Here is a 10430-nt window from a genome sequence, read left to right on the forward strand (position 1 = left end):
ACGTGCCAAACCTCAAGTGAGCAAGTGCTTGAGGCGGAGACAAAACCACAGGTCACTCTCACCATTGTGCTCTGGGTGTACGGGTGACGGGGAAAAAGACAGTTCAAAAAGGTCTCGAAGTCAGAACCACAAACAGCAAAACATCTCAGACACTGTCTTCTGTCTCCAGATTGATAAATAGATTTGATATTGAGTCTTCCTCTACAAAAAAAACAGGAAACTATTAGACAAATATGGAACAGAGCTTAATGCATTGTGCACTCAAGGATAACCTTAACCGGATGTTTGCAGTAGTACAAACTGTACTTAGAACACTTCTTCACAGGATTCTATCACAAGTGTTTTAGTACAACTCACGTTGTCAGGCTGAAGTATTGTTGTGTTAGCCTCTATTTGTGATCAATCTATTTTTAAGTGGCTGCTTTACAACATCTTCAGAGCTGGTGGAAGTGAAAACCTTTAATACACATCCTTCCGACCTTAACAAAACCAACACATTCTGATTGGACGTCCAGGGTGGACAGTATGAGAGGCGCTGGGGTTTTCCTGTACTCTGTTCAGGGTCTTCCTCTGTTCCCCCGTCGATTGGCCTCCGCCGGTCATGCTCAGCTGCTTCTGGGAAGAGACCTTCTTTTCGGCCCCCTTTCACTCTCCAATGCCTCTTCCCAGCCGTCCCCCCGTCCCCCCTTTCAGTTGGTGCCACATTTTGCCACATAGAACTCTGGTTGCTTTTTCTACCCCCCCACCACCTCCACCCCCACCCCATACATCCATCTATCCCTCCCTCCATCCCACCCCTCCTCTGTGTGACTGGCTTCTTCTTGATAACTGACCCCGCCTCGTGTTATTCTTCGAACCCACTATTGTACAACATGCCCTTTTATATGAGGTCCCACAAAGAGCCCATTTGATCAGAGGGATACGGTGTGCGATCGTGAGAAATGCAACTACATGGTGGTAAACCTTTGTCCCAGCCAAAATGGTGGGCTGACCTCATCGCTTTTAATGCATAGCCCTTCCCCATTCAGACCAAAGTCTCACTTGCTGAGCACATTGAATTCAGTAGCCTGTCACAGATATTGCCCCTCAGTTATCTGGGTCTCCAGCTAGAAGAAAAAACAACAACAGGTTTTCTTTTTTTTCCTTCTCTTTTTTCTTTTCCTTTCCCCCCTTTTATGCGATGCTATACACTTTCCATTACAAAATGACCAAGAGGAAATCAGGCCAAACGGGTTGACTCCAAATTCTTTAGTGGTTTTAATATACACTCTACAATAAATATTTCCGTTTAAAGTATTTTACAAATCTTACAAATAAAAAATATATTCATATATGTAGAAAAGAAAGATTCGGACTAACAAAAATGAATGCACAAAAAAACCTTACCTAAATGCAAAATGTTGATCGATTGTCAGCTAGCTGTTTGCAACCGCATGACAATCCCAAGATAGCTGCCTCACCACAGTCTCTCTCATAACATTCCCCTTAGCTGAGGGGGTTATCGAAAACCCCAAGGTGTCCATGTACTAAAATCTCATTGAGTGCTCTTGCACTAAAATCGTCCTCTGAACATAAAATTCTGCCTACAGACACCTCTGTCTAACGTGGAACAACTACCAGATTAGATACTCTTAGTTTAGATACAGATCCAGTACAAAACTTTACAAAACAAGTCCTTTGCAAAGAAGCCATAACGTGGTGATTGGCAAGACATATCTTTTTTGTTGTTGTTGGGAATGTTTTTCTCCCTGCAGTGGTTCTTCCTCTAACGTTCCTTCTCTACGATTCTCCCCTTGAAAGTTCTTCCTCTATGGTTCCTTCTCTACGAATCTCCCCTTGAAAGTTCTTCCTCTATGGTTATCTCCTATAGGTTTCCGCCTCAGTGGCCTCCTGTGCGCTGGTGATGGGAATGTTTAGTCCTCCTGTTCAGGGGGTGGACAGGGATGGCCACAGGGAGGACATCAAACGGCCTCCTGTCTCCAAGGAGGTGTCCTCTGGGTAGTCGCTTCATGAAGTGGGCCTCTCTCTGGTGTTGCTTGGTCCTGGAGGCTTTCCTGGGCCTCCCCTTGCGTGTGAACGCCATGTACCAGCCTTCGTACTTGGCGTTCTGGAGGGCCGTGTAGTTGTTTTCCAGAACAATCTCTGTGAAGATGCAGTCTTTGCCCCGGCCCTTCCTCTGCAGAATATGGTGAACAGGGAGAGAAAGGGAGGCAGAGTGAGAAAGAAAAAGACAGACAGAGAGAGAGAGAGTGTGTGTGAGAGAGAGATAGAGAGAGAGAGAGGAGTAGGGGAATGTTTGGGTAAGTCTCAGGAGATGTTAAAATATTGTTTTGACAAGTAAATGGCCTATCAATCATTCCAAAGGGATATACAGGCTAATCCCACAGTCAAAGTTTTCCCCTCGAATCATGCCTCCTATAAATCCCCCCCACCCCCACCCCTACACAGGATACACCAAACTGTTTTCCACAGGTTTGCATTCACAGTCATGGTCACAACTGCTCTCGCACAAACGTGCCCATCTTTACCTTTCCTATGAGCTTGCCCCTCTTGTTCATGCAGATGTAGTATCCCGTCTTTGAGCCTCGGATTCGAACGCGACTCCCAAAAGTGTCCGTCTCCACCTCCAGTTTGGCTGCGGAACAAAAATCCAGAATCAAATGATCACAATTCCTTCAACTGCTCAGTAATCGGGCCTGCAAAAGGCCCATGTTTTGGGCCTTTTGCAGCTTTTTGGATGGGCACAGACACGGTTGGTAGTACTACGGCATGAGAGCTGACCTACAGATTTTCTAAACCCCATCATGCTGGAAATACTGTAGTTTTTGGCATTGTGACTAACACCAGCTATTGGTTATGAGACTTTGCACAGGCTCCATTTTGCTGTGATGACATCAGAAGGGATGCAAAGTCTTAGTAATGATTGGCTTAAAAATGTGGATACTTTATAGCTTCACGGCCTATGACTTTGCTGGACCCTTAATGATTATCCCTGTTTACAATGTTAACCCATACGAGAGGGGCAGTTATGCAATGAATAAAGCATGATCCTTTTGGCAAGAAGTGTTTTGAAACAGCGGCGAGTGACTTGGTTTTCACCCAGTGCCATTGTCACCGAGGGCCTGTAAAAGCTGTGCTGTGATGCAGGGAGAGGAGAAAGGAGAGAGGGAGAGCGAGAGAGAGAGAGAGGGAGGGAGAGAGGGAGAACTCTGTGGGCAGGGACACCACCACAAGCACAGAGCACTGGTCAGATTTGGGCCTGCTACAAGAGTGACACCCACTCAGGACATGCACTCTGTGGCTAGGAAAAGGCGGTGTGTGTGTATGTATGTATGTGTGTGTGTGTGTGTGTGTGTGTGTGTGTGTGTGTGTGTGTGTGTGTGTGTGTGTGTGTGTATGTATGTGTGTGTGTGTGTGTGTGTGTGTGTGTGTGTGTGTGTGTGTACACGCATGTGGGTGTGCACACGTTAGGCAGAGGAAAGAGTGAAAAGACAAAGGGAGCACACAAGAGAGGGAGACTAGGAACAGCAAAAGAAGGGATAAAATGAAGATGCTGACTTCACCGCTCCTTATAAACTGAGTCATACATTGAGTTGTAAAGCAATGAAAATTCCTCGTAAAATGACCCTCCAAAACGCACGGAGCAGGCACTAAGAGGTGGATGGGATGGTGGCGGCCGTGGAAAGATGGCTAGACACACCAACATACTTTGGTGACAGGAATTTGCTCCCTTTAACATTTTGTTGTCATTTTTCCCCCTGGTGGGAGTAGAAAAAAATGTCCTTGCTGGTTAGATTCCATCAAAACAGGTGTTTGTATTGAAGAGTTATATGCAAAAACCTTCACCACCACATTTGCTAAATACATATGCTCTCTGGATATAAAGCCATTAATTGAAGCCACGCTGAGTAAGATTTACTGTTAATTGTTCTTCTTGGCTAATTCTGTAGATTTCCCGGTGCGCTCCAAAAAGCCCTGTGGTTTCTGCGGTCATTCAGTAGTCTAGCCTACTGTTATGGATAGCTGAATAAATACATAAAAATGTTTTTGAATGAGATTCGTCAAATTTGTGGAATTCTCGTCAATGGTGTAGATAATTATTTTAACCCATTAAATGCAAGCTAGAATATATATTTTTTTGAATGTATTACTAGCATTTTTATATTATTTTGTATATAGATGGCCTAATGAACTATTTATGACACGACATAAAGAGCGATGGCTTCCTTATTTTAATCACCTATATTTTGTTTCCCACCAACACTCAATGACGTGTAAATCATTAGCTAATTTGAAGCTAATATAAAACAAGTGTGCCGTCAAAAATAGGTAGGCTAGTCTGTAGGTTACAGAAAATGTATATTTCTTCACGGCCGCCTCTTTGGGCATTCTGATGCATTTTGAAGATATCACGAGTGGGTTTGCAACGACAATCATTTTCATAACAGCAAAGTATATTCCAAGTAAGTTCCCATTTCCACAATCGCCATATTAAACAGAGTAGGCTGGGCCTACGTTATCATATCCCATGCCCTCAAACCTTAGGGCCTAGGCCTATCAAAGAACTGAGAGTAGGCCTTGACATTACATTGACGTTCCCTGAATAATAAATCTCCTCTAAAACAGTTGCATTCATTTTGACCCCACCACTTTGTTTACGTATTAGGCTGATAATATGTAGTCTGTGTGGCTTAAATTTGAAGGTAGTTAGTTAAACATTTTACCGTGAACTGCGCCATCGTCTCCATTGGCGTTGACTCTCTTGTTTCCCAGGACTTGAACATGTTTGCCGCTGGTTCGGCTGTAGAGCTGGTAGGTTCGGGTCAACCTTCTGCTCATCCGGTCGGAAAGTCTGCTCTGTTCGTTTACATGGTGCTTGAAATTAGGAGGTGACTGTTGCACAGTGTTCTGTTGAATAAGATAAAGGCGAAGGAATGAAGGTAGAGTTGGCCTGTTCCAAAAACTACACTTAAAACTACCCTCTTTATAGTGCCTTGAGGTCTGTGTACCTGACAGTTAGGCCTAGTTATGTGTAATGTAAGGCAAATTATAAACAAATCGGCCAAAATGACTAGCATTATGTATCTATAATGACAGTGAAATAAACAACAGACTAACATTATGTCAATGAGCATGGGGCACATTATGACATTAACAAAAAAGAAAAGGAGTTCGGGGAAATGCAAGCAGCGAGCCCGCTGTCCTCGCGCGGGATGACATCCCTCAGATAGGTTGTTTTACCACGACTGATCTTTCACCCCTGTCTCCCCGGACTATTTCCCTTAACGATTCTTTTTCAATTCAGCCATACGCCATCCACATATGTTTTAACAATTACCTTTTCGGCTCGCGTTTACGTCTTTTCAAGATGTTTGAATAGTTGCCAACTTAGCTTCGAACTGATGATAAAATGTTTTCATTGTTATTACACTTTTATTGCAGAAATGCAAACCTGGAGGGATGTCAATGAGCGTATAAATGGTGTTATTTGTTATTTAGTTGTCAATGGACTGAAACTATTTCAAATGGTTCTGAAAACATAATTGTTCGTTTATTGCCTTGAAAACATAATAAAACGTGCAACTTCATACCTGTGCGTAAAGGCAAAGCGCAGTGAATTGAAGTAACCTGAAAACGAGGAGAACACCGTTAATAAGTTCCACACATCTGAATATGTATAATTCAGCTAAAGGAAAACGTTACTTACAAATATCCTAATCTTGATGCTCTAACCCTCATCTTGAAATAAGTCAAATATTCCTTCATGAATTCCACTGTTCTATTGCAGGACTCTCTTGAAAATACAGTCCATCCCTACGGGAATTTCAGATCATTTTATTCCCCTCCTGTCACAGATAGAAAATTGATAGCCCCAGCGATTGAGAGATCCCGAATTGACGGCTCCAGGTAGGATTTACTCATTGACAGCCTCACAATAAAAAGTCTAGAGGTTTTAAAGACGTTCAGGGGGTCATCCAAAATTAAACAGTCCCACAGAAAGAAGGAGCTCTATCATCAAACGACCACCGTTATTCCTTAAATCCCGTCAGTTCCCACTTGCGTCAATCATCCCTTCAGAACTGAAGGTCTTGGTTAATGCTATTCAAGAAAGGTCCGTCCCCACAGCATTTTGATTAGGGTATTCTATTAAATCCATAATGCGGCGACGAAGCTGAATGTAATTACCCACGGACCTTTACGCATCAGCTGTACAACTTAAGTCCACCCAAACGGCAGACTTAATAAAAACAAGATTCTGACAAAAAAAATTAGAAAAGGCTGGTTTACGTTTATGTTTGCTATGCAAGCATAGCCATTGGTTATTGTCTCACACAAGTAAATACGAATACGGTTTGAATAGCGGGACTCCCAATGTCAAACAACCTCCCTCCCACACGTGTTTTTCTTGTGGTCCAGTTTACTCCCGACTAGCGGGTCTCCCTCCATCTACATTTAAATACTTTCACTTGCGGGTAAAGCAATATCCTCGCGGAGAGCAGGCGGGGCTTGTGTGGGACACATAGTATGCTCCACGAGCCAATTTGGAACAGAACAGTCCGAGAAATTAATCTGCACCTGACCTGTTCGAGGTACTTCACTAGAGAAGGAATTGGTGCAGTCATGAAGTAAATTAATTAGATTGATTAATTATTCACATGTCTTCCAATTGAAGTTATTCACTTGTATGTAAGACTTTGGTGTGTTTTAACCAAAGCTATATGTCTGCAAAAAATCCTGAATGGACGTAGTCAGTTGTAAGTGCCAATATACTTTCCCAAATTAATCATCCTAAATAATGACATTTGGTATTAAAGAGATAGATTTCCAGTTCAGGAAATTGTTCTTAAGATCCACCAATCCCACACTCACAAATGTATGTTTCAGTAAAGAATATTCACATGGAAAAGTGTGTTTCCCTGGCATCTACTTTAGAAAATATACAGCTACATTCACCTATTCCCTCTGCACAGGCTAGAGTCTGTTTCATAGCCCAGATGGACCGGCCATGTTGTACTTTTTCATCTTACATATGTAAGTAATATGGATTCCATGTGTATGTGTGATACTGAATGGTTTTCACATATATTACATCCAGGGGCTTTAGCTTTTGGATACAAACGGTTTCTCGCACCCACAGTCAATGTGCCATCACCCAGCTGCCTCGATTTGATCTGAAGTACACGTACAGTATGTTAAGATCTCGTTTGTACTCGCACATGTTTGGCGCGGAACGTCGTAGGATTGCAGCGTTTCACGTATAGTTTGGGAGGTTTCATCACCGTGAGAATTATCACCACCATAGCGATACGGCATGTTTTCAATCCTGACAGATGACATGCCATGGAGAACACCCAACCATACAGAACAGTGTGAGATGTGGTGATCCTGGGAAGGTTATGGCAAGGCTGAGTGGAGGCCTACTCCCTTCTCCGCCCAGCCTGCTCACTGGAGCAGCTGCTCCAAGTGTAAAAAATGTAATTATTTGAATTCAGTTAAAGTCTTTCGCAGTAAATCAGTCATTTCAGCCAATGTTAGGGATTTAGAGGGTGAAAATGTACCTACCTTATTAGTTCCAGAGGGATACTGCAACAAGTGGTTTTGCCACCTGGAACGACTCAACACTTTGTTCTGGCATACGTCGACCTCTATGAAACGGCAAGCGCAAGTTCAAGATACAAAACCCACATGTTGATAGCCGTGCTAATTGCGGCTCTTGAGTATTCTTTATCAAGGGGCGAGAGTATATCACGATTGACCTCTCCAACGTACATTACATGGGCTGAGTGTTCAATAACGCAAAGTCACAAATTTACTAATTTGGAACTCTGGAAGGGCGTTCTGGAACACCACACAGCTTGACAAAGGACAGAAGGACCTAGGCTGCCATTTCAATACCCCAGGAGTCAATGCTGGGCTTATGTGGTTTCTGGGAACTGTAGTCTATTAGACCTTCTTACCTCATCTAAAACCCTTTTTAGACCTAACTTGAACCGTCAACAACGTTTACTGTAGTTCTTATGAATATGTTGAATGTGTCCTGGGTTTGTATTAGAAGCACTCATTCCCGATTATGGTCAGAGCAACATTTTGAATATAGAACACAGGACACAGTTGACATGAATGGTTTTTAGGTCACTGTTCTAGTACTGTATCCAGGAATTTGGATGAGGGTGAGAAAAAGATGAAGTCTGAATTCATGTTTGCCGCTGGCCATTGGTTCACATTTGAATGTTTGGATGTTTTCTTCCCTTCTGACCAAAGTAAGAGTTGGCTATTCATCCCCTGGTGTCCCTCGGTTCTTCCTGCTTGGCTGTCTGGCTGGCCCGCTCAACAGACAGGCCTCTTCAACTCCCATAACATCATCCAACAGCTACCTGCAATTGCTACAATTTCCCCTCCAAGGACAAATTTAACCCAAATGACTTGAGGTGACCAGCCGGACAGGTTTGGATATCGTTCCCCTCCAGCTTTAGGAGTGAGAGGCGACTGTTACTTGAAACACTCTCTTAAAAAAAAATACAAAAATGCATTTCTGAAGCCCCATCATTTTTATGCGACGTTTCACATACCTATCGACTGCTGCTAAACGGTGTTCTCTAGTGACTCAGAGCTTTTCTGGCTTCGCTCTAACGAGTATGAGAAGGTTTGCGGTGCTGAAACGGCTCCAAGTTCTGGACCCTCACCGCCCTCGTGTTCCCCTCACTCTCCCCCCTTTCCCTCTCTCTCCGCCCCCCCTTCTCTTTCACCCTCTCCCCTCACTCTCTCCCCCGTTTCCCTCTCTCTCCACCCCCCCTTCTCTTTCACCCTCTCCCCTCACTCTCTCTCCCCCTTTTCCCTCTCTCTCCCCCCCTCTCTTTCACCCTCTCCCCTCTACTCTCTCTCCCCCCTCTCCCTCTCTCTCCCGCCCTCCGCCCCCCCGCCCCCACCCCCCCTCTCCCGCTCTGTGTTTGGGTCCCTGTAGCCCATGCTGCTTTTTACATTTGGATCTCAGCCCCTGAAACAAAGGCCTGGTACCAGCAAGGTACGAAGACCAGAGACATCAGGCCACAACAGGGGGAGAGAGAAAAGAGAGGGACAGAGAGAGAGAGAGAGAGAGAGAGAGAGAGAGAGAGATAGAGAGAGAGAGAGAGAGAGAGAGAGAGGGGACCGAGAGAGAGGGAGTTTTTGGCAAGGCCGAACGTTGGTTATTCTTAGAGGAGGAGTGACTGAACGTCTGAAAGAGACCCTGAGCAGACTACCACTCACCCCGCTATTATTCCCGTCCAGCTAATGTGAGACATAAAAACACACACCGCCATAAGGCAGAGGCAGTGGAAAGGTAGACACCATAGAAGAGGAGGAAAAAAAGAAAAAAGAACGAGCGACATGGACCGAGAGTGGGGGAGAGAGAGAGAGAGAGATGGTGGAAGAGAAAGAAAGAAAGGTTCAGGGGAGAGTAGGATTCCAGTGTGGAAAGAAAATGTGGGAATCAGAGGATTCTCTGTGTCATCTGTGGGCCTTGTCACTCGCCACCTAAACCTCTGTGGGTTTTTCAAACCACGCCGCCGAAAAAGAAACTCTTCTCGGTCGAGAGATGAGTTCTAACTGGGTCTCCTGTCTGTTGTTTTAACAGTGTGAAGCAGAAACGCTCCATTGACCGCACCATAATGTTTTAACCTGCAATATATCTAGGTTGGGTTCCCAACTAATTGTTATTCGATTCCCAGAACATAAGGTTTGTTTTAATGACTGCGCTTTACATCATTGGCCAGAGAGATTACCAGTGGACTAGAACAGATTGAGATTACGAAGAAGAAATTTCGGAAAAACTTGGAAAACTAAATTGACGTTCACATCAAATGCTTCCAAAACTGCCATGCTTGAAGTACTTACTCCTGTTTAGGCGGAACGACTGTGTGTGTGTGTGTGTGGGTGTGTGTGTGTGTATGTGCGTCTCTGTGTGAAAACGACCGTCTGGGATCAACCTCTGTGCTTAAGAAGTGATTAACTGGACCCCATTTTGTCATAAAAGTAATCTGTTTGCATAAAGACTTGGAGCGGCTCACTCAACAATATTACACCAAAGTCTAACTGCCCATAAAGTAACAGCTTGTCGGGAATTGCGGGTGAAAAAAAAAGCGCATGTTACAGGAACCTTCGTCTAACAACGCAAATGCACAGCACATAAGCTGCGAGAGGACCTCCATCTGCAGGACGGTATCTCTTCCCTCCGACAACAGACCTAAGACCTCGCCAGAGCTTAAAACCAACGGACACGAGTTTGGGGAAGTCAAACCCTGCTCCTAGAGAACATCGGTAGACGGAGGAGGTGATGGCAGAAGAGATGGTGGAGGAGGAGAGAGTGGAAGAGGAGGTGTGCGTGTGGGGTGAGGTGCTTAGCAATGAGGTAGAAAGTTGCTGCCGGCCCCCAGGTTCGGCCCTTTGCCTCT

At 44.4% G+C, this 10430-nt stretch overlaps 1 protein-coding gene across 2 annotated transcripts; it reads right to left on the bottom strand.

Moving 5' to 3' along the window:
- Window positions 1-1233: 1233 nt before the first annotated feature.
- On the bottom strand, window positions 1234-6436 carry fgf8b (fibroblast growth factor 8b). Of its 2 annotated transcripts, XM_062448601.1 has the most exons (5): window positions 5708-6436; window positions 5592-5628; window positions 4725-4908; window positions 2529-2635; window positions 1234-2176 (listed from the first exon to the last, which is right to left on the bottom strand). In XM_062448601.1, the coding sequence occupies exons 1-5, from the start codon at window positions 5764-5766 to the stop codon at window positions 1880-1882; spliced, it is 684 nt and encodes a 227-aa protein (XP_062304585.1). In that variant the 5' UTR covers window positions 5767-6436; the 3' UTR covers window positions 1234-1879. The 2 variants fall into 2 exon arrangements, with proteins under 2 accessions (XP_062304585.1, XP_062304586.1); XM_062448602.1 differs by lacking the exons at window positions 5592-5628; window positions 5708-6436 and adding an exon at window positions 5119-5547.
- Window positions 6437-10430: the final 3994 nt, after the last annotated feature.

Source organism: Osmerus eperlanus, chromosome 22 (assembly GCF_963692335.1).
Source record: "Osmerus eperlanus chromosome 22, fOsmEpe2.1, whole genome shotgun sequence".
Lineage (NCBI taxonomy): Eukaryota > Metazoa > Chordata > Actinopteri > Osmeriformes > Osmeridae > Osmerus > Osmerus eperlanus.